Source organism: Caretta caretta, chromosome 4 (genome assembly GCF_965140235.1).
Source record: "Caretta caretta isolate rCarCar2 chromosome 4, rCarCar1.hap1, whole genome shotgun sequence".
NCBI lineage: Eukaryota > Metazoa > Chordata > Testudines > Cheloniidae > Caretta > Caretta caretta.
The window spans coordinates 152800862-152828792 of NC_134209.1; the positions used below are offsets into that span (position 1 = coordinate 152800862).

At 64.6% G+C, this 27931-nt stretch overlaps 1 protein-coding gene across 1 annotated transcript in view; it reads right to left on the reverse strand.

Moving 5' to 3' along the window:
- The window catches only part of CPXM1 (carboxypeptidase X, M14 family member 1), a 48192-nt gene that overhangs the window by 4745 nt on the left and 15516 nt on the right, over positions 1 to 27931 (reverse strand). The window contains exons 10-13 of the mRNA XM_048846494.2: positions 27187 to 27366; positions 26138 to 26435; positions 3137 to 3276; positions 505 to 607 (exon numbers count right to left, since the gene is read on the reverse strand). Coding sequence (XP_048702451.1) covers positions 505 to 607; positions 3137 to 3276; positions 26138 to 26435; positions 27187 to 27366 — 721 coding nt within the window. The remainder of the gene's footprint in view (positions 1 to 504; positions 608 to 3136; positions 3277 to 26137; positions 26436 to 27186; positions 27367 to 27931) is intronic.

The window sequence follows — 27931 nt, forward strand, 5'->3', positions numbered from 1 at the left end:
GTGGGTCATCAGTGGGACTGACCCCAGGACCTGCGTCTCTGAAGGCATGAGCCTCGACCCAGCTCCGCCAGCTCAAAGCCAGCAGCGCACTCGGAGCAGGAATCCCTGGCCCTACTGAAGTCAGGGGAGCTTTGCCACTGATTCCATGGAGTGAGGACTTCACCCACAGACCGCTGGCTGGTCCGGCCACTAGAAGGGCTAGAGTACCACCTTGTACGAGCGCAGGTTATGCAGACGCCTGCTCCCGGGGCTGCTCCCCTAATGCAGGCTATGGACCCGCCTCCCCGGACCTGCTCCCCGAATGTCTCCCCACAGCTGTCCAGTAGAGCCTAGCACTGCCCGGCTCACTGGTCTCCCAGTGACATACAGCTGGGGTGGCACCACCCACCGCCCCACGTCCCTCTGCCCCCGCAGCCCAGAGGCCGTATTCTGCTCCAGCCGCAGCCCGAGGGGCGTCACTGAGACTAACAGGCCGGGTCGATCGTCCTGTGGTGCTTACAATACCTGTTCTGACGTCGTGGTTGATGCCGTCCACAGAAACGATGGCGTCCGCAATGCCCTGCTCGGTGTCCTTGTCCCGAACGACCCCTTTAATGCCCCGGCGGACCTGGACAAACACAGGACAGAGCACACCTCAGAGGGGGCTCCCGGGGCCAACAGAGCACACGGTCCACAAGGCACTGCCCCTCCCTGGGCCCCCTCGGTACAGCGGGGAGCGCGAGCCTGCCCCCCAGCCCGGGGTTTTGGGGCATCACCGTCTGCATGCCATCTGCTGGGCGGCTCCCTGCAGTTTGTCCTGTCCTGGGTTAAACATCAAGAGTGCTGGGGTTTGTGCCCCTGGGCTGGGGCGGCTGTCCCGCAGCCGAATGCCCCGGCGGGGATCCTGGATCTCCCTTTGCTCCATCATTGCTCATCGCCCCAGCAGGCCCCAACACCTCCCCTCCTCCCAGGGGTTTCCCCCTCATCCAGTCACACTGCTCTCACGGACGAACCCCGGGGAGATAGTTCAGCGTCAGCATCCCCCGGTTCCGGAGGAGGTGCAGTTCGCCCAAGGCCATGCAGTGAGCCAGTGGCAGAGACAGGGTTAGAACCCAGGCATCCTGAGCTCACCCCACAGCTCCACACAGCCTCTCGTAACAGCTCCGGTGGCTGTTTCAGTCGTCACCCAGCGGCTCTCCTGTCCGTGTGCACGGAGCCCAGCTAGACAGGGCAAGTTTGCAGTCTCTCCCCAGAGAGCAGTGCTTTCAGCTGCTGGCCACCCTCGCCGCCCTAGGACTCCCTACCCTTTGCCATTCTCGGAGCTGCCCAGCGCTGAGCCCCGGGGGCATCAGCTGCTGAGAGCCCAGAGATTAACAAGCCGCCCCGTTACATGGCCCGTACAAGCCCCTGTAGGAGAAGGGTGTGAAATGTGTGGGCTGCCCACACTGGTGAGAGAAGAGCCAAGGCTGGGACCCCTGCCTGCCTGGCACACTCTGCTCAAGGGCCCGAGCTGGCACGGAGAGCTAGCCCCAATTACCCGCTAGCCCCCGCGGCGGATCACTGCACCACGGTGACCTCTGCAGCCACCAGCAGCTGCTGGTTTACTGGGCGTGTGTATGTCCAATGTGTGCTCAGTGAATCTGGGGACGCGGGGAAGGTGCCAGGCCTCGTCTACCCTGGGATTTGAGCCACTGGGGTAGTTTGAACGAGGCTAAACTGCACAGGTGCAAATCACACAGCACCAGTACAAGCAGCGTCTACACTCAGCAGTGCACGCAGGCTGCCGCACAGGCGGGGGTGAAAGTCCCAGTGTAGACAAGGTCGAACATCCCTTAGGAAGGCGTCGCTCCCCCCGCTGACTCCCCAGAAGGCGGATATCACTATTTATAGTCTGGGAGCCCCCTGGCCTCAATGTCATTGACAGGTGGCAAACGGATAAGACCTTTTCGCACCACTGTGTGGCTAGAGACTTAATTTCTATCCTGAAAGCAGGACTCTGGGCGGGAGAGAGGAGCTGTTTGCCAGAGCCTGGCAGGCGGGGTGATGCAATGGCGACAAGTGGCTCTGTAGATCAGTTACGACCATTTGCAGAATTTGGGATTTTTGTGTGTGTTATAAATAAAGCAGGAGGTACCACGGATGTCTGTTCTCCTGCGTTGCCCAGGTGCGGGTGCTATACCAGTGCAAGGGGGTAGGAGAGCAGGCCCCAAGGCTGCAGCACGGCAGGGAATACAGCCCAGGGGTCTTGGCCTTTAACCCAGCCCCATTCTTCCCTTCTTAGCTCTGTCCTCCCAGCAGCCCCTGCCGTGCAGTGCTTGGCATGGCCAGGTGCTCTGCCCTCTGTCTCTTCATGCTCCCCTGAAGGCACTGCCAAGGCTGTTTGGCGTGGTCGGGAGGGGGCTTGCCCATCCCAGCTGCTTTATGCCGTTCCTTGGTACTCTGATCACATCTGCCGGAGGAACCCAGAGCTGCTGGTGGCAGGGCCCAAGATGGTATTTTTGTAGCTCTGTCCAGAGTGCATTTCAGCTACAAACCGAACCGCCATGCTTCTGGGGCTGTCCCGCCTCTGGAAGGGATGGACCCCCGTATATAGCCGTGTGAGGTCATTAATATCTGCTGTGCCCTGCGTCTGGGGACTCTGGGAGCTAACTGCTAATGTCTCTCACATCTTTATCTTCCATGATCTTCTGACTAGCCTTTAAAAAATTGTTATCAAGCCCTGGGCACTGCGTGCTCTACTGCCTGGATTCAGAATTACTCTGTGTGTCATTGCCCCTACACTGCTATCAGCTAATGGTGATTCCCCTTTAGCTCAAGGGGTAGGGGGTTGAGTTTTGTCCTGAGTGACACCCAGTTCCATACTCTAACCACTGTGTCTCCCTCCCTCCCTCCCTCCCTCCCTCCCAGGTGGCTAAGTGCTGTGCTGTCTCTCTCCAGCCTTGGCGCCGTGATGGGTTCAGCCCCAGTACCAACACCAGCCAGAACCTGCCTTGGCAGGAGCAGCCGCTCCTGGGGCCTTGCCCAGCTTCCACAGGGCCACGTGACCTCTGCGGAGAAGCTCCAGGAGGCGCTGCCCTAGATACCCACGTCCAAGAGCCAAGAAAGGCTCCGGGTCTGCCCTGGCCCCGGAGCGCCGGCCTTAGGCCCGGACACGCACCTGCTCCATGAAGACCAGCAGGGACTCCTTGTTGTTCTCCCACTCCCTGGGCAGCTCGGACTCGTGCGGGAATTTGTCGCAGGACAGCTCTACAGTGACCTCAAAGCAGTTCGTATGCAGGTAGCTGAAGTCGTTCATACCTGCACAGGGAGACAAGCACAGGGGGGCGATTTGGTGCCACGCCAGAGAAGGAATCTGAGCTCCTTACGGCAGCCTGCACTTGGAATAGTAAACACAACAACAGGAGGTTGGGCCCTACGCGCTGGTTTGTTATTGTAGGGTCACGGGGCAGCGACAGGCCCCGCGCGCTGCTTTGTTATTGTAGGGTCACGGGGCAGCGACAAGCCCCTCGAGCTGGTTTGTTATTGTAGGGTCACGGGGCAGCGACTGGCCCCGCGCGCTGGTTTGTTATTGTAGGGTCACGGGGCAGCGACTGACCCCGCGCGCTGGTTTGTTATTGTAGGGTCACGGGGCAGCGACAGGCCCCGCGCGCTGGTTTGTTATTGTAGGGTCACGGGGCAGCGACAGGCCCTGCGCGCTGGTTTGTTATTGTAGGGTCACGGGGCAGCGACAGGCCCCGCGCCCTGGTTTATCATTGTAGGGTCACGGGGCAGCGACAGGTCCCGCGCCCTGGTTTGTTATTGTAGGGTCACGGGGCAGCGACAGGCCCCGTGCGCTGGTTTGTTATTGTAGGGTCACGGAGCAGCGACAGGCCCTGCGCGCTGGTTTGTTATTGTAGGGTCACGCGGCAGCGACTGGCCCCGCGCCCTGGTTTGTTATTGTAGGGTCACGGGGCAGCGACAGGCCCCGCGCGCTGGTTTGTTATTGTAGGGTCACGGGGCAGCGACTGGCCCCGCGCGCTGGTTTGTTATTGTAGGGTCACGGGGCAGCGACAGGCCCCGCGGCCTGGTTTGTTATTGTAGGGTCACGGGGCAGCGACAGGCCCCGCGCCCTGGTTTGTTATTGTAGGGTCACGGGGAAGCGACTGGCCCCGCGCCCTGGTTTGTTATTGTAGAGTCACGGGGCAGCGACAGGCCCCGCGCGCTGGCTTGTTATTGTAGGGTCACGGGGCAGCGACAGGCCCCGCGCGCTGGTTTGTTATTGTAGGGTCACGGGGCAGCGACAGGCCCCGCACGCTGGTTTGTTATTGTAGGGTCACGGGGCAGCGACAGGCCCCGCGCCCTGGTTTATCATTGTAGGGTCACGGGGCAGCGACAGGTCCCGCGCCCTGGTTTGTTATTGTAGGGTCACGGGGCAGCGACAGGCCCCGCGCGCTGGTTTGTTATTGTAGGGTCACGCGGCAGCGACTGGCCCCGCGCCCTGGTTTGTTATTGTAGGGTCACGGGGCAGCGACTGGCCCCGCGCGCTGGTTTGTTATCGTAGGGTCACGGGGCAGCGACAGGCCCCGCGGCCTGGTTTGTTATTGTAGGGTCACGGGGCAGCGACAGGCCCCGCGGCCTGGTTTGTTATTGTAGGGTCACGGGGCAGCGACAGGCCCCGCGCCCTGGTTTGTTATTGTAGGGTCACGGGGCAGCGACTGGCCCCGCGCCCTGGTTTGTTATTGTAGAGTCACGGGGCAGCGACAGGCCCCGCGCGCTGGCTTGTTATTGTAGGGTCACGGGGCAGCGACAGGCCCCGCGCGCTGGTTTGTTATTGTAGGGTCACGGGGCAGCGACTGGCCCCGCGCCCTGGTTTGTTATTGTAGAGTCACGGGGCAGCGACAGGCCCCGCGCGCTGGCTTGTTATTGTAGGGTCACGGGGCAGCGACAGGCCCCGCGCCCTGGTTTGTCATTGTAGGGTCACGGGGCAGCGACAGGCCCCGCGAGCTGGTTTGTCATTGTAGGGTCACGGGGCAGCGACAGGCCCCGCGCGCTGGTTTGTTATTGTAGGGTCACGGGGCAGCGACAGGCCCCACGCCCTGGTTTGTTATTGTAGGGTCACGGGGCAGCGACTGGCCCCGCGCCCTGGTTTGTTATTGTAGAGTCACGGGGCAGCGAAAGGCCCCGCGCGCTGGCTTGTTATTGTAGGGTCACGGGGCAGCGACAGGCCCCGCGCCCTGGTTTGTCATTGTAGGGTCACGGGGCAGCAACTGGCCCCGCGCGCTGGTTTGTTATTGTAGGATCACGGAGCAGCGACAGGCCCCGCGCCCTGGTTTGTTATTGTAGGGTCACGGGGCAGCGACAGGCCCCGCGCCCTGGTTTGTTATTGTAGGGTCACGGGGCAGCGACAGGCCCCGCGCCCTGGTTTGTTATTGTAGGGTCACGGGGCAGCGACAGGCCCCGCCCCCTGGTTTGTTATTGTAGGGTCACGGGGCAGCGACAGGCCCCGCGCCCTGGTTTGTTATTGTAGGGTCACGGGGCAGCGACTGACCCCGCGCGCTGGTTTGTTATTGTAGGGTCACGGGGCAGCGACAGGCCCCGCGCGCTGGTTTGTTATTGTAGGGTCACGGGGCAGCGACAGGCCCCGCGCGCTGGTTTGTTATTGTAGGGTCACGGGGCAGCGACAGGCCCCGCGCGCTGGTTTGTTATTGTAGGGTCACGGGGCAGCGACAGGCCCCGCGCCCTGGTTTATCATTGTAGGGTCACGGGGCAGCGACAGGTCCCGCGCCCTGGTTTGTTATTGTAGGGTCACGGGGCAGCGACAGGCCCCGCGCGCTGGTTTGTTATTGTAGGGTCACGCGGCAGCGACTGGCCCCGCGCCCTGGTTTGTTATTGTAGGGTCACGGGGCAGCGACAGGCCCCGCGCGCTGGTTTGTTATTGTAGGGTCACGGGGCAGCGACAGGCCCCGCGCGCTGGTTTGTTATCGTAGGGTCACGGGGCAGCGACAGGCCCCGCGGCCTGGTTTGTTATTGTAGGGTCACGGGGCAGCGACAGGCCCCGCGCCCTGGTTTGTTATTGTAGGGTCACGGGGCAGCGACTGGCCCCGCGCCCTGGTTTTTTATTGTAGAGTCACGGGGCAGCGACAGGCCCCGCGCGCTGGCTTGTTATTGTAGGGTCACGGGGCAGCGACAGGCCCCGCGCCCTGGTTTGTCATTGTAGGGTCACGGGGCAGCGACAGGCCCCGCGAGCTGGTTTGTTATTGTAGGGTCACGGAGCAGCGACAGGCCCTGCGCGCTGGTTTGTTATTGTAGGGTCACGCGGCAGCGACTGGCCCCGCGCCCTGGTTTGTTATTGTAGGGTCACGGGGCAGCGACAGGCCCCGCGCGCTGGTTTGTTATTGTAGGGTCACGGGGCAGCGACTGGCCCCGCGCGCTGGTTTGTTATTGTAGAGTCACGGGGCAGCGACAGGCCCCGCGCCCTGGTTTGTTATTGTAGGGTCACGGGGCAGCGACTGGCCCCGCGCCCTGGTTTGTTATTGTAGAGTCACGGGGCAGCGACAGGCCCCGCGCGCTGGCTTGTTATTGTAGGGTCACGGGGCAGCGACAGGCCCCGCGCCCTGGTTTGTCATTGTAGGGTCACGGGGCAGCGACAGGCCCCGCGAGCTGGTTTGTCATTGTAGGGTCACGGGGCAGCGACAGGCCCCGCGCGCTGGTTTGTTATTGTAGGGTCACGGGGCAGCGACAGGCCCCGCGCCCTGGTTTGTTATTGTAGGGTCACGGGGCAGCGACTGGCCCCGCGCCCTGGTTTGTTATTGTAGAGTCACGGGGCAGCGACAGGCCCCGCGCGCTGGCTTGTTATTGTAGGGTCACGGGGCAGCGACAGGCCCCGCGTCCTGGTTTGTTATTGTAGGGTCACGGGGCAGCGACAGGCCCCGCGCCCTGGTTTGTTATTGTAGGGTCACGGGGCAGCGACAGGCCCCGCGCCCTGGTTTGTTATTGTAGGGTCACGGGGCAGCGACAGGCCCCGCGCCCTGGTTTGTCATTGTAGGGTCACGGGGCAGCAACTGGCCCCGCGCGCTGGTTTGTTATTGTAGGGTCACGGAGCAGCGACAGGCCCCGCGCCCTGGTTTGTTATTGTAGGGTCACGGGGCAGCGACAGGCCCCGCGCCCTGGTTTGTTATTGTAGGGTCACGCGGCAGCGACTGGCCCCGCGCCCTGGTTTGTTATTGTAGGGTCACGGGGCAGCGACTGGCCCCGCGCGCTGGTTTGTTATTGTAGGGTCACGGGGCAGCGACAGGCCCCGCGGCCTGGTTTGTTATTGTAGGGTCACGGGGCAGCGACAGGCCCCGCGCGCTGGTTTGTTATTGTAGGGTCACGGGGCAGCGACAGGCCCCGCGCCCTGGTTTGTTATTATAGGGTCACGGGGCACCGACAGGCCCCGCGCCCTGCTTTGTCATTGTAGGGTCACGGGGCAGCGACTGGCCCCGCGCCCTGGTTTGTTATTGTAGAGTCACAGGGCAGCGACAGGCCCCGCGCGCTGGCTTGTTATTGTAGGGTCACGGGGCAGCGACAGGCCCCGCGCCCTGGTTTATCATTGTAGGGTCACGGGGCAGCGACAGGTCCCGCGCCCTGGTTTGTTATTGTAGGGTCACGGGGCAGCGACAGGCCCCGCGCGCTGGTTTGTTATTGTAGGGTCACGGGGCAGCGACTGGCCCCGCGCCCTGGTTTGTTATTGTAGGGTCACGGGGCAGCGACAGGCCCCGCGCGCTGGTTTGTTATTGTAGGGTCACGGGGCAGCGACAGGCCCCGCGCGCTGGTTTGTTATCGTAGGGTCACGGGGCAGCGACAGGCCCCGCGGCCTGGTTTGTTATTGTAGGGTCACGGGGCAGCGACAGGCCCCGCGCCCTGGTTTGTTATTGTAGGGTCACGGGGCAGCGACTGGCCCCGCGCCCTGGTTTTTTATTGTAGAGTCACGGGGCAGCGACAGGCCCCGCGCGCTGGCTTGTTATTGTAGGGTCACGGGGCAGCGACAGGCCCCGCGCCCTGGTTTGTCATTGTAGGGTCACGGGGCAGCGACAGGCCCCGCGAGCTGGTTTGTTATTGTAGGGTCACGGAGCAGCGACAGGCCCTGCGCGCTGGTTTGTTATTGTAGGGTCACGCGGCAGCGACTGGCCCCGCGCCCTGGTTTGTTATTGTAGGGTCACGGGGCAGCGACAGGCCCCGCGCGCTGGTTTGTTATTGTAGGGTCACGGGGCAGCGACTGGCCCCGCGCGCTGGTTTGTTATTGTAGAGTCACGGGGCAGCGACTGGCCCCGCGCCCTGGTTTGTTATTGTAGGGTCACGGGGCAGCGACAGGCCCCGCACGCTGGTTTGTTATTGTAGGGTCACGGGGCAGCGACTGGCCCCGCGCCCTGGTTTGTTATTGTAGAGTCACGGGGCAGCGACAGGCCCCGCGCGCTGGCTTGTTATTGTAGGGTCACGGGGCAGCGACAGGCCCCGCGCCCTGGTTTGTCATTGTAGGGTCACGGGGCAGCGACAGGCCCCGCGAGCTGGTTTGTCATTGTAGGGTCACGGGGCAGCGACAGGCCCCGCGCGCTGGTTTGTTATTGTAGGGTCACGGGGCAGCGACAGGCCCCGCGCCCTGGTTTGTTATTGTAGGGTCACGGGGCAGCGACTGGCCCCGCGCCCTGGTTTGTTATTGTAGAGTCACGGGGCAGCGACAGGCCCCGCGCGCTGGCTTGTTATTGTAGGGTCACGGGGCAGCGACAGGCCCCGCGTCCTGGTTTGTTATTGTAGGGTCACGGGGCAGCGACAGGCCCCGCGCCCTGGTTTGTTATTGTAGGGTCACGGGGCAGCGACAGGCCCCGCGCCCTGGTTTGTTATTGTAGGGTCACGGGGCAGCGACAGGCCCCGCGCCCTGGTTTGTCATTGTAGGGTCACGGGGCAGCAACTGGCCCCGCGCGCTGGTTTGTTATTGTAGGGTCACGGAGCAGCGACAGGCCCCGCGCCCTGGTTTGTTATTGTAGGGTCACGGGGCAGCGACAGGCCCCGCGCCCTGGTTTGTTATTGTAGGGTCACGCGGCAGCGACTGGCCCCGCGCCCTGGTTTGTTACTGTAGGGTCACGGGGCAGCGACTGGCCCCGCGCGCTGGTTTGTTATTGTAGGGTCACGGGGCAGCGACAGGCCCCGCGGCCTGGTTTGTTATTGTAGGGTCACGGGGCAGCGACAGGCCCCGCGCGCTGGTTTGTTATTGTAGGGTCACGGGGCAGCGACAGGCCCCGCGCCCTGGTTTGTTATTATAGGGTCACGGGGCACCGACAGGCCCCGCGCCCTGCTTTGTCATTGTAGGGTCACGGGGCAGCGACTGGCCCCGCGCCCTGGTTTGTTATTGTAGAGTCACAGGGCAGCGACAGGCCCCGCGCGCTGGCTTGTTATTGTAGGGTCACGGGGCAGCGACAGGCCCCGCGCCCTGGTTTGTCATTGTAGGGTCACGGGGCAGCAACTGGCCCCGCGCGCTGGTTTGTTATTGTAGGGTCACGGAGCAGCGACAGGCCCCGCGCCCTGGTTTGTTATTGTAGGGTCACGGGGCAGCGACAGGCCCCGCGCCCTGGTTTGTTATTGTAGGGTCACGGGGCAGCGACAGGCCCCGCGCCCTGGTTTGTTATTGTAGGGTCACGGGGCAGCGACAGGCCCCGCGCCCTGGTTTGTTATTGTAGGGTCACGGGGCAGCGACAGGCCCCGCGCCCTGGTTTGTTATTGTAGGGTCACGGGGCAGCGACTGACCCCGCGCGCTGGTTTGTTATTGTAGGGTCACGGGGCAGCGACAGGCCCCGCGCGCTGGTTTGTTATTGTAGGGTCACGGGGCAGCGACAGGCCCCGCGCGCTGGTTTGTTATTGTAGGGTCACGGGGCAGCGACAGGCCCCGCGCCCTGGTTTATCATTGTAGGGTCACGGGGCAGCGACAGGTCCCGCGCCCTGGTTTGTTATTGTAGGGTCACGGGGCAGCGACAGGCCCCGCGCGCTGGTTTGTTATTGTAGGGTCACGGGGCAGCGACAGGCCCCGCGCGCTGGTTTGTTATTGTAGGGTCACGGGGCAGCGACTGGCCCCGCGCGCTGGTTTGTTATTGTAGGGTCACGGGGCAGCGACAGGCCCCGCGGCCTGGTTTGTTATTGTAGGGTCACGGGGCAGCGACAGGCCCCGCGCCCTGGTTTGTTATTGTAGGGTCACGGGGCAGCGACTGGCCCCGCGCCCTGGTTTGTTATTGTAGAGTCACGGGGCAGCGACAGGCCCCGCGCGCTGGCTTGTTATTGTAGGGTCACGGGGCAGCGACAGGCCCCGCGCCCTGGTTTGTCATTGTAGGGTCACGGGGCAGCGACAGGCCCCGCGAGCTGGTTTGTTATTGTAGGGTCACGGAGCAGCGACAGGCCCTGCGCCCTGGTTTGTTATTGTAGGGTCACGGGGCAGCGACTGGCCCCGCGCGCTGGTTTGTTATTGTAGAGTCACGGGGCAGCGACTGGCCCCGCGCCCTGGTTTGTTATTGTAGGGTCACGGGGCAGCGACAGGCCCCGCGCGCTGGTTTGTTATTGTAGGGTCACGGGGCAGCGACAGGCCCCGCGCCCTGGTTTGTTATTGTAGAGTCACGGGGCAGCGACAGGCCCCGCGCGCTGGCTTGTTATTGTAGGGTCACGGGGCAGCGACAGGCCCCGCGCCCTGGTTTGTTATTGTAGGGTCACGGGGCAGCGACAGGCCCCGCGCCCTGGTTTGTCATTGTAGGGTCACGGGGCAGCGACAGGCCCCGCGCGCTGGTTTGTTATTGTAGGGTCACGGGGCAGCGACAGGCCCCGCGCCCTGGTTTGTTATTGTAGGGTCACGGGGCAGCGACAGGCCCCGCGCCCTGGTTTGTTATTGTAGGGTCACGGGGCAGCGACAGGCCCCGCGAGCTGGTTTGTCATTGTAGGGTCACGGGGCAGCGACAGGCCCCGCGCGCTGGTTTGTTATTGTAGGGTCACGGGGCAGCGACAGGCCCCGCGCCCTGGTTTGTTATTGTAGGGTCACGGGGCAGCGACTGGCCCCGCGCCCTGGTTTGTTATTGTAGAGTCACGGGGCAGCGACAGGCCCCGCGCGCTGGCTTGTTATTGTAGGGTCACGGGGCAGCGACAGGCCCCGCGCCCTGGTTTGTTATTGTAGGGTCACGGAGCAGCGACAGGCCCCGCGCCCTGGTTTGTTATTGTAGGGTCACGGGGCAGCGACAGGCCCCGCGCCCTGGTTTGTTATTGTAGGGTCACGGGGCAGCGACAGGCCCCGCGCCCTGGTTTGTTATTGTAGGGTCACGGGGCAGCGACAGGCCCCGCCCCCTGGTTTGTTATTGTAGGGTCACGGGGCAGCGACAGGCCCCGCGCCCTGGTTTGTTATTGTAGGGTCACGGGGCAGCGACTGACCCCGCGCGCTGGTTTGTTATTGTAGGGTCACGGGGCAGCGACAGGCCCCGCGCGCTGGTTTGTTATTGTAGGGTCACGGGGCAGCGACAGGCCCCGCGCGCTGGTTTGTTATTGTAGGGTCACGGGGCAGCGACAGGCCCCGCGCGCTGGTTTGTTATTGTAGGGTCACGGGGCAGCGACAGGCCCCGCGCCCTGGTTTATCATTGTAGGGTCACGGGGCAGCGACAGGTCCCGCGCCCTGGTTTGTTATCGTAGGGTCACGGGGCAGCGACAGGCCCCGCGCGCTGGTTTGTTATTGTAGGGTCACGCGGCAGCGACTGGCCCCGCGCCCTGGTTTGTTATTGAAGGGTCACGGGGCAGCGACAGGCCCCGCGCGCTGGTTTGTTATTGTAGGGTCACGGGGCAGCGACAGGCCCCGCGCGCTGGTTTGTTATCGTAGGGTCACGGGGCAGCGACAGGCCCCGCGGCCTGGTTTGTTATTGTAGGGTCACGGGGCAGCGACAGGCCCCGCGCCCTGGTTTGTTATTGTAGGGTCACGGGGCAGCGACTGGCCCCGCGCCCTGGTTTTTTATTGTAGAGTCACGGGGCAGCGACAGGCCCCGCGCGCTGGCTTGTTATTGTAGGGTCACGGGGCAGCGACAGGCCCCGCGCCCTGGTTTGTCATTGTAGGGTCACGGGGCAGCGACAGGCCCCGCGAGCTGGTTTGTTATTGTAGGGTCACGGAGCAGCGACAGGCCCTGCGCCCTGGTTTGTTATTGTAGGGTCACGCGGCAGCGACTGGCCCCGCGCCCTGGTTTGTTATTGTAGGGTCACGGGGCAGCGACAGGCCCCGCGCGCTGGTTTGTTATTGTAGGGTCACGGGGCAGCGACTGGCCCCGCGCCCTGGTTTGTTATTGTAGGGTCACGGAGCAGCGACAGGCCCCGCGCCCTGGTTTGTTATTGTAGGGTCACGGGGCAGCGACAGGCCCCGCGCCCTGGTTTGTTATTGTAGGGTCACGGGGCAGCGACAGGCCCCGCGCCCTGGTTTGTTATTGTAGGGTCACGGGGCAGCGACAGGCCCCGCGCCCTGGTTTGTTATTGTAGGGTCACGGGGCAGCGACAGGCCCCGCGCCCTGGTTTGTTATTGTAGGGTCACGGGGCAGCGACTGACCCCGCGCGCTGGTTTGTTATTGTAGGGTCACGGGGCAGCGACAGGCCCCGCGCGCTGGTTTGTTATTGTAGGGTCACGGGGCAGCGACAGGCCCCGCGCGCTGGTTTGTTATTGTAGGGTCACGGGGCAGCGACAGGCCCCGCGCCCTGGTTTATCATTGTAGGGTCACGGGGCAGCGACAGGTCCCGCGCCCTGGTTTGTTATTGTAGGATCACGGGGCAGCGACAGGCCCCGCGCGCTGGTTTGTTATTGTAGGGTCACGGGGCAGCGACAGGCCCCGCGCGCTGGTTTGTTATTGTAGGGTCACGGGGCAGCGACTGGCCCCGCGCGCTGGTTTGTTATTGTAGGGTCACGGGGCAGCGACAGGCCCCGCGGCCTGGTTTGTTATTGTAGGGTCACGGGGCAGCGACAGGCCCCGCGCCCTGGTTTGTTATTGTAGGGTCACGGGGCAGCGACTGGCCCCGCGCCCTGGTTTGTTATTGTAGAGTCACGGGGCAGCGACAGGCCCCGCGCGCTGGCTTGTTATTGTAGGGTCACGGGGCAGCGACAGGCCCCGCGCCCTGGTTTGTCATTGTAGGGTCACGGGGCAGCGACAGGCCCCGCGAGCTGGTTTGTTATTGTAGGGTCACGGAGCAGCGACAGGCCCTGCGCGCTGGTTTGTTATTGTAGGGTCACGCGGCAGCGACTGGCCCCGCGCCCTGGTTTGTTATTGTAGGGTCACGGGGCAGCGACAGGCCCCGCGCGCTGGTTTGTTATTGTAGGGTCACGGGGCAGCGACAGGCCCCGCGCGCTGGTTTGTTATTGTAGGGTCACGGGGCAGCGACTGGCCCCGCGCCCTGGTTTGTTATTGTAGAGTCACGGGGCAGCGACAGGCCCCGCGCGCTGGCTTGTTATTCTAGGGTCACGGGGCAGCGACAGGCCCCGCGCCCTGGTTTGTCATTGTAGGGTCACGGGGCAGCGACAGGCCCCGCGAGCTGGTTTGTCATTGTAGGGTCACGGGGCAGCGACAGGCCCCGCGCGCTGGTTTGTTATTGTAGGGTCACGGGGCAGCGACAGGCCCCGCGCCCTGGTTTGTTATTGTAGGGTCACGGGGCAGCGACAGGCCCCGCGCGCTGGTTTGTTATTGTAGGGTCACGGGGCAAGGACAGGCCCCGCGCGCTGGTTTGTTATTGTAGGGTCACGGGGCAGCGACAGGCCCCGCGCCCTGGTTTGTTATTGTAGGGTCACGGGGCAGCGACTGGCCCCGCGCGCTGGTTTGTTATTGTAGGGTCACGGGGCAAGGACAGGCCCCGCGCGCTGGTTTGTTATTGTAGGGTCACGGGGCAGCGACAGGCCCCGCGCCCTGGTTTGTTATTGTAGGGTCACGGGGCAGCGACTGGCCCCGCGCGCTGGTTTGTTATTGTAGGGTCACGGGGCAAGGACAGGCCCCGCGCGCTAGTTTGTTATTGTAGGGTCACGGGGCAGCGACAGGCCCCGCGCCCTGGTTTGTTATTGTAGGGTCACGGGGCAGCGACTGGCCCCGCGGCCTGGTTTGTTATTGTAGGGTCACGGGGCAGCGACAGGCCCCGCGGCCTGGTTTGTTATTGTAGGGTCACGGGGCTGCGACAGGCCCCGCGGCCTGGTTTGTTATTGTAGGGTCACGGGGCAGCGACAGGCCCCGCGCCCTGGTTTGTCATTGTAGGGTCACGGGGCAGCGACAGGCCCCGCGCGCTGGTTTGTTATTGTAGGGTCACGGGGCAAGGACAGGCCCCGCGCGCTGGTTTGTTATTGTAGGGTCACGGGGCAAGGACAGGCCCCGCGCGCTAGTTTGTTATTGTAGGGTCACGGGGCAGCGACAGGCCCCGCGCCCTGGTTTGTTATTGTAGGGTCACGGGGCAGCGACAGGCCCCGCGCCCTGGTTTGTTATTGTAGGGTCACGGGGCAGCGACTGGCCCCGCGCGCTGGTTTGTTATTGTAGGGTCACGGGGCAGCGACTGGCCCCGCGCGCTGGTTTGTCATTGTAGGGTCACGGGGCAGCGACTGGCCCCGCGCCCTGGTTTGTTATTGTAGGGTCACGGGGCAGCGACAGGCCCCGCGCCCTGGTTTGTTATTGTAGGGTCACGGGGCAGCGACAGGCCCCGCGGCCTGGTTTGTTATTGTAGGGTCACGGGGCAGCGACAGGCCCCGCGGCCTGGTTTGTTATTGTAGGGTCACGGGGCTGCGACAGGCCCCGCGGCCTGGTTTGTTATTGTAGGGTCACGGGGCAGCGACAGGCCCCGCGCCCTGGTTTGTCATTGTAGGGTCACGGGGCAGCGACAGGCCCCGCAGCCTGGTTTGTTATTGTAGGGTCACGGGGCTGCGACAGGCCCCGCGCCCTGGTTTGTTATTGTAGGGTCACGGGGCAGCGACAGGCCCCGCGCCCTGGTTTGTCATTGTAGGGTCACGGGGCAGCGACAGGCCCCGCGCCCTGGTTTGTCATTGTAGGGTCACGGGGCAGCGACAGGCCCCGCGCCCTGGTTTGTCATTGTAGGGTCACGGGGCAGCGACAGGCCCCACGCGCTGGTTTGTTATTGTAGGGTCACGGGGCAGCGACTGGCCCCGCGCGCTGGTTTGTTATTGTAGGGTCACGGGGCAGCGACAGGCCCCGCGCGCTGGTTTGTTATTGTAGGGTCACGGGGCAGCGACAGGCCCCGCGCGCTGGTTTGTTATTGTAGGGTCACGGGGCAGCGACAGGCCCCGCGCCCTGGTTTGTTATTGTAGGGTCACGGGGCAGCGACAGGCCCCGCGCGCTGGTTTGTTATTGTAGGGTCACGGGGCAGCGACAGGCCCCGCGCCCTGGTTTGTCATTGTAGGGTCACGTGGCAGCGACTGGCCCCGCGCGCTGGTTTGTTATTGTTGGATCACGGGGCAGCGACAGGCCCCGCGCCCTGGTTTGTTATTGTAGGGTCACGGGGCAGCGACTGGCCCCGCGCGCTGGTTTGTTATTGTGGGGTCACGGGGCAGCGACAGGCCCCGCGCCCTGGTTTGTTATTGTAGGGTCACGGGGCAGCGACTGGCCCCGCGCCCTGGTTTGTTATTGTAGAGTCACGGGGCAGCGACAGGCCCCGCGCGCTGGCTTGTTATTGTAGGGTCACGGGGCAGCGACAGGCCCCGCGCCCTGGTTTGTTATTGTAGGGTCACGGGGCAGCGACAGGCCCCGCGCCCTGGTTTGTTATTGTAGGGTCACGGGGCAGCGACAGGCCCCGCGCCCTGGTTTGTTATTGTAGGCTCACGGGGCAGCGACAGGCCCCGCGCCCTGGTTTGTCATTGTAGGGTCACGGGGCAGCAACTGGCCCCGCGCGCTGGTTTGTTATTGTAGGGTCACGGAGCAGCGACAGGCCCCGCGCCCTGGTTTGTTATTGTAGGGTCACGGGGCAGCGACAGGCCCCGCGCCCTGGTTTGTTATTGTAGGGTCATGCGGCAGCGACTGGCCCCGCGCCCTGGTTTGTTATTGTAGGGTCACGGGGCAGCGACTGGCCCCGCGCGCTGGTTTGTTATTGTAGGGTCACGGGGCAGCGACAGGCCCCGCGGCCTGGTTTGTTATTGTAGGGTCACGGGGCAGCGACAGGCCCCGCGCCCTGGTTTGTTATTGTAGGGTCACGGGGCAGCGACTGGCCCCGCGCCCTGGTTTGTTATTGTAGAGTCACGGGGCAGCGACAGGCCCCGCGCGCTGGCTTGTTATTGTAGGGTCACGGGGCAGCGACAGGCCCCGCGCCCTGGTTTGTCATTGTAGGGTCACGGGGCAGCAACTGGCCCCGCGCGCTGGTTTGTTATTGTAGGGTCACGGAGCAGCGACAGGCCCCGCGCCCTGGTTTGTTATTGTAGGGTCACGGGGCAGCGACAGGCCCCGCGCCCTGGTTTGTTATTGTAGGGTCACGGGGCAGCGACAGGCCCCGCGCCCTGGTTTGTTATTGTAGGGTCACGGGGCAGCGACAGGCCCCGCGCCCTGGTTTGTTATTGTAGGGTCACGGGGCAGCGACAGGCCCCGCGCCCTGGTTTGTTATTGTAGGGTCACGGGGCAGCGACAGGCCCCGCGCCCTGGTTTGTTATTGTAGGGTCACGGGGCAGCGACTGACCCCGCGCGCTGGTTTGTTATTGTAGGGTCACGGGGCAGCGACAGGCCCCGCGCGCTGGTTTGTTATTGTAGGGTCACGGGGCAGCGACAGGCCCCGCGCGCTGGTTTGTTATTGTAGGGTCACGGGGCAGCGACAGGCCCCGCGCCCTGGTTTATCATTGTAGGGTCACGGGGCAGCGACAGGTCCCGCGCCCTGGTTTGTTATTGTAGGGTCACGGGGCAGCGACAGGCCCCGCGCGCTGGTTTGTTATTGTAGGGTCACGCGGCAGCGACTGGCCCCGTGCCCTGGTTTGTTATTGTAGGGTCACGGGGCAGCGACAGGCCCCGCGCGCTGGTTTGTTATTGTAGGGTCACGGGGCAGCGACTGGCCCCGCGCGCTGGTTTGTTATTGTAGGGTCACGGGGCAGCGACAGGCCCCGCGGCCTGGTTTGTTATTGTAGGGTCACGGGGCAGCGACAGGCCCCGCGCCCTGGTTTGTTATTGTAGGGTCACGGGGCAGCGACTGGCCCCGCGCCCTGGTTTGTTATTGTAGAGTCACGGGGCAGCGACAGGCCCCGCGCGCTGGCTTGTTATTGTAGGGTCACGGGGCAGCGACAGGCCCCGCGCCCTGGTTTGTCATTGTAGGGTCACGGGGCAGCGACAGGCCCCGCGAGCTGGTTTGTTATTGTAGGGTCACGGAGCAGCGACAGGCCCTGCGCGCTGGTTTGTTATTGTAGGGTCACGCGGCAGCGACTGGCCCCGCGCCCTGGTTTGTTATTGTAGGGTCACTGGGCAGCGACAGGCCCCGCGCGCTGGTTTGTTATTGTAGGGTCACGGGGCAGCGACTGGCCCCGCGCGCTGGTTTGTTATTGTAGAGTCACGGGGCAGCGACTGGCCCCGCGCCCTGGTTTGTTATTGTCGGGTCACGGGGCAGCGACAGGCCCCGCGCGCTGGTTTGTTATTGTAGGGTCACGGGGCAGCGACTGGCCCCGCGCCCTGGTTTGTTATTGTAGAGTCACGGGGCAGCGACAGGCCCCGCGCGCTGGCTTGTTATTGTAGGGTCACGGGGCAGCGACAGGCCCCGCGCCCTGGTTTGTCATTGTAGGGTCACGGAGCAGCGACAGGCCCCGCGAGCTGGTTTGTCATTGTAGGGTCACGGGGCAGCGACAGGCCCCGCGCGCTGGTTTGTTATTGTAGGGTCACGGGGCAGCGACAGGCCCCGCGCCCTGGTTTGTTATTGTAGGGTCACGGGGCAGCGACTGGCCCCGCGCGCTGGTTTTATATTGTAGGGTCACGGGGCAGCGACAGGCCCCGCGCGCTGGTTTGTTATTGTAGGGTCACGGGGCAAGGACAGGCCCCGCGCGCTGGTTTGTTATTGTAGGGTCACGGGGCAGCGACAGGCCCCGCGCCCTGGTTTGTTATTGTAGGGTCACGGGGCAGCGACTGGCCCCGCGCGCTGGTTTGTTATTGTAGGGTCACGGGGCAAGGACAGGCCCCGCGCGCTGGTTTGTTATTGTAGGGTCACGGGGCAGCGACAGGCCCCGCGCCCTGGTTTGTTATTGTAGCGTCACGGGGCAGCGACTGGCCCCGCGCGCTGGTTTGTTATTGTAGGGTCACGGGGCAAGGACAGGCCCCGCGCGCTAGTTTGTTATTGTACGGTCACGGGGCAGCGACAGGCCCCGCGCCCTGGTTTGTTATTGTAGGGTCACGGGGCAGCGACTGGCCCCGCGCGCTGGTTTGTCATTGTAGGGTCACGGGGCAGCGACTGGCCCCGCGCGCTGGTTTGTCATTGTAGGGTCACGGGGCAGCGACTGGCCCCGCGCCCTGGTTTGTTATTGTAGGGTCACGGGGCAGCGACAGGCCCCGCGCCCTGGTTTGTTATTGTAGGGTCACGGGGCAGCGACAAGCCCCGCGGCCTGGTTTGTTATTGTAGGGTCACGGGGCAGCGACAGGCCCCGCGGCCTGGTTTGTTATTGTAGGGTCACGGGGCTGCGACAGGCCCCGCGGCCTGGTTTGTTATTGTAGGGTCACGGGGCAGCGACAGGCCCCGCGCCCTGGTTTGTCATTGTAGGGTCACGGGGCAGCGACAGGCCCCGCGCGCTGGTTTTATATTGTAGGGTCACGGGGCAGCGACAGGCCCCGCGCGCTGGTTTGTTATTGTAGGGTCACGGGGCAGCGACAAGCCCCGCGGCCTGGTTTGTTATTGTAGGGTCACGGGGCAGCTACAAGCCCCGCGGCCTGGTTTGTTATTGTAGGGTCACGGGGCAGCGACAGGCCCCGCGCCCTGGTTTGTCATTGTAGGGTCACGGGGCAGCGACAGGCCCCGCGCGCTGGTTTTATATTGTAGGGTCACGGGGCAGCGACAGGCCCCGCGCGCTGGTTTGTTATTGTAGGGTCACGGGGCAGCGACAGGCCCCGCGCCCTGGTTTGTTATTATAGGGTCACGGGGCACCGACAGACCCCGCGCCCTGGTTTGTCATTGTAGGGTCACGGGGCAGCGACTGGCCCCGCGCGCTGGTTTGTCATTGTAGGGTCACGGGGCAGCGACAGGCCCCGCGCCCTGGTTTGTCATTGTAGGGTCACGGGGCAGCGACAGGCCCCGCGCCCTGGTTTGTCATTGTAGGGTCACGGGGCAGCGACAGGCCCCGCGCCCTGGTTTGTCATTGTAGGGTCACGGGGCAGCGACAGGCCCCGCGCCCTGGTTTGTCATTGTAGGGTCACGGGGCAGCGACAGGCCCCGCGCCCTGGTTTGTTATTGTAGGGTCACGGGGCAAGGACAGGCCCCGCGCGCTGGTTTGTTATTGTAGGGTCACGGGGCAGCGACAGGCCCCGCGCCCTGGTTTGTTATTGTAGGGTCACGGGGCAGCGACTGGTCCCGCGCGCTGGTTTGTTATTGTAGGGTCACGGGGCAGCGACAGGCCCCGCGCCCTGGTTTGTTATTGTAGGGTCACGGGGCAGCGACAGGCCCCGCGCCCTGGTTTGTTATTGTAGGGTCACGGGGCAGCGACTGGCCCCGCGCCCTGGTTTGTTATTGTAGGGTCACGGGGCAGCGACAGGCCCCGCGCCCTGGTTTGTCATTGTAGGGTCACGGGGCAGCGACAGGCCCCGCAGCCTGGTTTGTTATTGTAGGGTTACGGTGCTGCGACAGGCCCCGCGCCCTGGTTTGTTATTGTAGGGTCACGGGGCAGCGACAGGCCCCGCGCCCTCGTTTGTCATTGTAGGGTCACGGGGCAGCGACAGGCCCCGCAGCCTGGTTTGTTATAGTAGGGTCACGGGGCAGCGACAGGCCCCGCGCCCTGGTTTGTCATTGTAGGGTCACGGGGCAGCGACAGGCCCCGCGCCCTGGTTTGTCATTGTAGGGTCACGGGGCAGCGACAGGCCCCGCGCCCTGGTTTGTCATTGTAGGGTCACGGGGCAGCGACAGGCCCCACGCGCTGGTTTGTTATTGTAGGGTCACGGGGCAGCGACTGGCCCCGCGCGCTGGTTTGTTATTGTAGGGTCACGGGGCAGCGACAGGCCCCGCGCGCTGGTTTGTTATTGTAGGGTCACGGGGCAGCGACAGGCCCCGCGCGCTGGTTTGTTATTGTAGGGTCACGGGGCAGCGACAGGCCCCGCGCCCTGGTTTGTTATTGTAGGGTCACGGGGCAGCGACAGGCCCCGCGCGCTGGTTTGTTATTGTAGGGTCACGGGGCAGCGACAGGCCCCGCGCCCTGGTTTGTCATTGTAGGGTCACGTGGCAGCGACTGGCCCCGCGCGCTGGTTTGTTATTGTAGGGTCACGGGGCAGCGACAGGCCCCGCGCCCTGGTTTGTTATTGTAGGGTCACGGGGCAGCGACTGGCCCCGCGCGCTGGTTTGTTATTGTGGGGTCACGGGGCAGCGACAGGCCCCGCGCCCTGGTTTGTTATTGTAGGGTCACGGGGCAGCGACTGGCCCCGCGCGCTGGTTTGTTATTGTGGGGTCACGGGGCAGCGACAGGCCCCGCGCGCTGGTTTGTTATTGTAGGGTCACGGGGCAGCGACAGGCCCCGCGCGCTGGTTTGTTATTGTGGGGTCACAGGGCAGCGACAGGCCCCGCGCGCTGGTTTGTTATTGTAGGGTCACGCGGCAGCAACAGGCCCCGCGCGCTGGTTTGTCATTGTAGGGTCACGGGGCAGCGACAGGCCCCGCGCCCTGGTTTGTCATTGTAGGGTCACGGGGCAGCGACAGGCCCCGCTAGCTGGTTTGTTATTGTAGGGTCAAGGGGGAGCGACAGGCCCCGCGCGCTTGTTTTATATTGTAGGGTCACGGGGCAGCGACAGGCCCCGCGCGCTGGTTTGTTATTGTAGGGTCACGGGGCAGCGACAGGCCCCGCGCCCTGGTTTGTTATTATAGGGTCACGGGGCAGTGACAGGACCCGCGCCCTGGTTTGTTATTGTGGGGTCACGGGGCAGCGACAGGCCCCGCGCGCTGGTTTGTTATTGTAGGGTCACGGGGCAGCGACAGGCCCCTCGCGCTGGTTTGTTATTGTAGGGTCACGGGGCAGCGACAGGCCCCACGCGCTGCTTTGTCATTGTAGGGTCACGGGGCAGCGACAGGCCCCGCGCCCTGGTTCGTCATTGTAGGGTCACGGGGCAGAGACAGGCCCCGCGCGCTGGTTTGTTATTGTAGGGTCACGGGGCAGCGACTGGCCCCGTGCGCTGGTTTTTTATTCTAGGGTCACGCGGCAGCGACAGGCCCCGCGGCCTGGTTTGTTATTGTAGGGTCACGGGGCAGCGACAGGCCCCGCGCCCTGGTTTGTCATTGTAGGGTCACGGGGCAGCGACAGGCCCCGCGCGCTGGTTTTATATTGTAGGGTCACGGGGCAGCGACAGGCCCCGCGCGCTGGTTTGTTATTGTAGGGTCACGGGGCAGCGACAGGCCCCGCGCCCTGGTTTGTTATTATAGGGTCACGGGGCACCGACAGGCCCCGCGCCCTGGTTTGTCATTGTAGGGTCACGGGGCAGCGACTGGCCCCGCGCGCTGGTTTGTCATTGTAGGGTCACGGGGCAGCGACAGGCCCCGCGCCCTGGTTTGTCATTGTAGGGTCACGGGGCAGCGACAGGCCCCGCGCCCTGGTTTGTCATTGTAGGGTCACGGGGCAGCGACAGGCCCCGCGCCCTGGTTTGTCATTGTAGGGTCACGGGGCAGCGACAGGCCCCGCGCCCTGGTTTGTCATTGTAGGGTCACGGGGCAGCGACAGGCCCCGCGCCCTGGTTTGTCATTGTAGGGTCACGGGGCAGCGACAGGCCCCGCGCCCTGGTTTCTTATTGTAGGGTCACGGGGCAAGGACAGGCCCCGCGCGCTGGTTTGTTATTGTAGGGTCACGGGGCAGCGACAGGCCCCGTGCCCTGGTTTGTTATTGTAGGGTCACGGGGCAGCGACTGGCCCCGCGCGCTGGTTTGTTATTGTAGGGTCACGGGGCAGCGACAGGCCCCGCGCCCTGGTTTGTTATTGTAGGGTCACGGGGCAGCGACAGGCCCCGCGCCCTGGTTTGTTATTGTAGGGTCACGGGGCAGCCACAGGCCCCGCGCCCTGGTTCGTTATTGTAGGGTCACGGGGCAGCGACAGGCCCCGCGCGCTGGTTTGTTATTGTAGGGTCACGGGGCAGCGACAGGCCCCGCGCGCTGGTTTGTTATTGTAGGGTCACGGGGCAGCGACAGGCCCCGCGCCCTGGTTTGTTATTGTGGGGTCACGGGGCAGCGACAGGCCCCGCGCGCTGGTTTGTTATTGTAGGGTCACGGGGCAGCGACAGGCCCCGCGCCCTGGTTTGTTATTGTAGGGTCACGCGGCAGCGACAGGCCCCGCGAGCTGGTTTGTTATTGTAGGGTCACGGGGCAGCGACAGGCCCCGCGCGCTGGTTTGTTATTGTAGGGTCACGCGGCAGCGACTGGCCCCGCGCGCTGGTTTGTCATTGTAGGGTCACGGGGCAGCGACAGGCCCCGCGCCCTGGTTTGTCATTGTAGGGTCACGGGGCAGCGACAGGCCCCGCGCGCTGGTTTGTTATTGTAGGGTCACGGGGCAGCGACAGGCCCCGCGCCCTGGTTTGTTATTGTAGGGTCACGCGGCAGCGACTGGCCCCGCGCGGTGGTTTGTTATTGTAGGGTCACGGGGCAGCGACAGGCCCCGCGCCCTGGTTTGTTATTGTAGGGTCACGGGGCAGCGACAGGCCCCGCGCCCTGGTTTGTTATTGTAGGGTCACGGGGCAGCGACTGGCCCCACGCGCTGGTTTGTTATTGTAGGGTCACGGGGCAGCGACAGGCCCCGTGCCCTGGTTTGTTATTGTAGGGTCACGGGGCAGCGACAGGCCCCGCGCCCTGGTTTGTTATTGTAGGGTCACGGGGCAGCGACAGGCCCCGCGCCCTGGTTTGTTATTGTAGGGTCACGCGGCAGCGACAGGCCCCGCGAGCTGGTTTGTTATTGTAGGGTCACGGGTCAGCGACAGGCCCCGCGCGCTGGTTTGTTATTGTAGGGTCACGGGGCAGCGACTGGCCCCGCGCGCTGGTTTGTTATTGTAGGGTCACGGGGCAGCGACAGGCCCCGCGCGCTGGTTTGTTATTGTAGGGTCACGGGGCAGCGACAGGCCCCGCGCGCTGGTTTGTTATTGTAGGGTCACGGGGCAGCGACAGGCCCCGCGCCCTGGTTTGTTATTGTAGGGTCACGGGGCAGCGACAGGCCCCGCGCGCTGGTTTGTTATTGTAGGGTCACGGGGCAGCGACAGGCCCCGCGCCCTGGTTTGTCATTGTAGGGTCACGTGGCAGCGACTGGCCCCGCGCGCTGGTTTGTTATTGTAGGGTCACGGGGCAGCGACAGGCCCCGCGCCCTGGTTTGTTATTGTAGGGTCACGGGGCAGCGACAGGCCCCGCGCCCTGGTTTGTCATTGTAGGGTCACGCGGCAGCAACAGGCCCCGCGCGCTGGTTTGTCATTGTAGGGTCACGGGGCAGCGACAGGCCCCGCGCCCTGGTTTGTCATTGTAGGGTCACGGGGCAGCGACAGGCCCCGCTAGCTGGTTTGTTATTGTACGGTCAAGGGGGAGCGACAGGCCCCGCGCGCTTGTTTTATATTGTAGGGTCACGGGGCAGCGACAGGCCCCGCGCGCTGGTTTGTTATTGTAGGGTCACGGGGCAGCGACAGGCCCCGCGCGCTGGTTTGTTATTATAGGGTCACGGGGCAGTGACAGGACCCGCGCCCTGGTTTGTTATTGTGGGGTCACGGGGCAGCGACAGGCCCCGCGCGCTGGTTTGTTATTGTAGGGTCACGGGGCAGCGACAGGCCCCTCGCGCTGGTTTGTTATTGTAGGGTCACGGGGCAGCGACAGGCCCCACGCGCTGGTTTGTCATTGTAGGGTCACGGGGCAGCGACAGGCCCCGCGCCCTGGTTTGTCATTGTAGGGTCACGGGGCAGCGACAGGCCCCGCGCGCTGGTTTGTTATTGTAGGGTCACGGGGCAGCGACTGGCCCCGTGCGCTGGTTTTTTATTCTAGGGTCACGCGGCAGCGACAGGCCCCGCGCCCTGGTTTGTTATTGTAGGGTCACGGGGCAGCGACTGGCCCCGTGCGCTGGTTTTTTATTCTAGGGTCACGCGGCAGCGACAGGCCCCGCGCCCTGGTTTGTTATTGTAGGGTCACGGGGCAGCGACTGGCCCCACGCGCTGGTTTGTTATTGTAGGGTCACGGGGCAGCGACAGGCCCCGCGCCCTGGTTTGTTATTGTAGGGTCACGGGGCAGCGACAGGCCCCGCGCCCTGGTTTGTTATTGTAGGGTCACGGGGCAGCGACAGGCCCCGCGCCCTGGTTTGTTATTGTAGGGTCACGGGGCAGCGACTGGCCCCGCGCGCTGGTTTGTCATTGTAGGGTCACGCGGCAGCGACAGGCCCCGCGCGCTGGTTTGTTATTGTAGGGTCACGGGGCAGCGACAGGCCCCGCGCGCTGGTTTGTTATTGTAGGGTCACGGGGCAGCGACTGGCCCCGCGCGCTGGTTTGTTATTGTAGGGTCACGGGGCAGCGACAGGCCCCGCGCGCTGGTTTGTTATTGTAGGGTCACGGGGCAGCGACAGGCCCCACGCGCTGGTTTGTCATTGTAGGGTCACGGGGCAGCGACAGGCCCCGCTTCCTGGTTTGTCATTGTAGGGTCACGGGGCAGCGACAGGCCCCGCAGCCTGGTTTGTTATTGTAGGGTCACGGGGCAGCGACTGGCCCCGTGCGCTGGTTTTTTATTCTAGGGTCACGCGGCAGCGACAGGCCCCGCGCCCTGGTTTGTTATTGTAGGGTCACGGGGCAGCGACTGGGCCCACGCGCTGGTTTGTTATTGTAGGGTCACGGGGCAGCGACAGGCCCCGCGCCCTGGTTTGTTATTGTAGGGTCACGGGGCAGCGACAGGCCCCGCGCCCTGGTTTGTTATTGTAGGGTCACGGGGCAGCGACAGGCCCCGCGCGCTGGTTTGTTATTGTAGGGTCACGGGGCAGCGACAGGCCCCGCGCGCTGGTTTGTTATTGTAGGGTCACGGGGCAGCGACAGGCCCCGCGCCCTGGTTTGTTATTGTAGGGTCACGCGGCAGCGACTGGCCCCGCGCGGTGGTTTGTTATTGTAGGGTCACGGGGCAGCGACAGGCCCCGCGCCCTGGTTTGTTATTGTAGGGTCACGGGGCAGCGACTGGCCCCGCGCGCTGGTTTGTTATTGTAGGGTCACGGGGCAGCGACAGGCCCCGCGCCCTGGTTTGTCATTGTAGGGTCACGTGGCAGCGACTGGCCCCGCGCGCTGGTTTGTTATTGTAGGGTCACGGGGCAGCGACAGGCCCCGCGCCCTGGTTTGTTATTGTAGGGTCACGCGGCAGCAACAGGCCCCGCGCGCTGGTTTGTCATTGTAGGGTCACGGGGCAGCGACAGGCCCCGCGCCCTGGTTTGTCATTGTAGGGTCACGGGGCAGCGACAGGCCCCGCACGCTGGTTTGTTATTGTAGGGTCACGGGGCAGCGACTGGCCCCGCGCCCTGGTTTGTTATTGTAGGGTCACGGGGCAGCGACAGGCCCCGCGCGCTGGCTTGTTATTGTAGGGTCACGGGGCAGCGACAGGCCCCGCGCGCTGGTTTGTTATTGTAGGGTCACGTGGCAGCGACCGGCCCCGCGCCCTGGTTTGTTATTGTAGGGTCACGGGGCAGCGACCATCCCTGCTGCAGGGTCACTCCTGAGCAATGGACTTAGGGGCAGAAGCTTTCAGCTGGGTCTGGCCAGAGGGCCGTTGGGCAAGGCTTGTCTGCATCCTGAGCCAAGGAGCTCCGTTCCCTACACAGTGAGGCGCTCCCTAGTGCCCGCCGGTGCCCCGGGCAGCGCCCACGTTTAGGAACGGGCACAGCCGGGATCACTCCCAGCACGTGGGCCTCGGGACATGACGGGGCTCCAACACAGAGACCCCACGCCCTGTCCAGCGCAGGGCACATGGGCTGCCAGGACCTCCCTGCCCCAGGGCATCGAACAGCCGTTCCCCCTCGGGCTCTGGAGCAGGGCCACCTACTTCCCGGCACCGTGTGCCAGTTGGCGCCGTTGATGATGTTGCCCTCCCTGGCGAAGTCCTCGTAGTGGCAGGGGCGGCGATCGTCGTCCACCATGGCCAGGTTGGTGGAGGCATAGACGGTGGCGAGCCAGCGGAAGACGGCGTCGTCGGGCGTGGGCGTCAGCTCCTGGGCCTTCCAGTAGGTGCGGGTCATGTCGTAGGGGTAGGTCACCACCAGCTCGCCCCCGTGCAGGTTGGCGCTCAGCACGAAGGGGTACTTCTGCATCCAGTCGATGACGGCACGGGTCTCCGGGGCCACCTGGGCAGGGACAGGCCTCGGCCTCAGAGCACTGGGGGCAGCGTGGGGACAAGTGCCCCCGGGCGCTGAGGTCAGGGATGGAGCGTGAAGCATGCGGCCTGACTCGCAGGCCCTCGGCTAGGACTGGCTCCCATGCGAGGTGCTGCCGTTCCGCCCTGGCAGCATCTCGCACCCGCTTCGCCCTGGGGTGAAGGGCTGCAGGAGGGGAAGGGCAATGCAGGGTGGCCATGGGGTCTGCAGGCCCCTGGCATGAACCCCTGGCTCCCCCTCGGGGCCTGCATTGTCCCACTCCCACTGCTTGCATGTGAGACCCGCTGGGCAGCAGGCCCAGAAGACCCTGGTTCACATCGGTCACCCCAGCCCCCACCCCCCACTCTTTGCCTTACACCAAGGAGAATCCCCCGATCTCCCAGCCCCATCCACCCCTGCACCCCACACCTCCCCTATGTCCCCTGCACCCCAGAGCATCCCGTATGTCCCACAGCTCCCCTTGTCCCCGCACCACCCTATCTCCGCACCCCACAGCGCCCCCTGCACCCCACAGCGCCCCCATGTCCCCGTACCCCACAGCACCCCCTGCACCCCACAGCACCCCTGTTTCCACATCACCCTGTCCCCGCAACCCACAGCACTCACAGCGTTCCCTGCCCCCTACAGCACCCCCTGCCCCCTATGTCCCCCGCACCACCCCCATCCCCACGCTGGTTCCCCGTTCCCCCCCCGTGCCCCCGTCCCACACCGCGGGGCTCACCGTGGCGTTGGCGAAGGTGTAGTACTCCGGGATGGGGAGATAGTGGTTGGGGAACTTGTGAGGAACCAGCTCATTGTCTTCGGCGTCCCACAGGGCCGTGTTGAGGTCGGCGAAGTTGTGGTTGAGGTCGATGCCTTCGTAGGTCCAGCGGCCCATGGCCCAGCCTGCCAGCTCCGAGCCCTGTGTGGAGGGAGGGACGGCAGGAGAGCAGGGCTCCCACTCTGCAGAGCGCACTCAGAGCACGTGATGCTCAGAGCCCCCCACAGATCAGAGCCCCCCAATAATGGCTGGGCCACCGGGACATCCTCTGGCCTGCCATGGCCCTCCCCCCACCCGTCTGCCTCCCTCCCTCCCGGACAGCCCAGCCCACACCGGCCAGAGGGGCCCTCGCACCCCCTTCCGGCCTCCTCACTCCCCATCGTCTGCCCCCATCCCGTCTGGCTCCCCCCGTCCTCCCTGTGCGTCTGCATTGGGAGAGCGTGCGACGAGGCCAATGCCCCGGGATCCCCATCGCCCTCCCTGCCCGCAGCCGAGGCTCTCCACGGCCAGCCCCTAGCACCGTTCGTGTGGCCGTGCCCCTAGAGCCCGCCAGGCCCACTCCCTGCTCCCCACCGGGCCCCTGCAGGTACACGCAGCTCAGCTGCCTCGCTCCGGGAGACCTCCCGAGAGCCTGCCCGCGTTCCCGCCTGGGCCAGGCCTCTGCCGTACCAGCACCTGCCAGCAGCACTGAACACTGCCGTCCAGG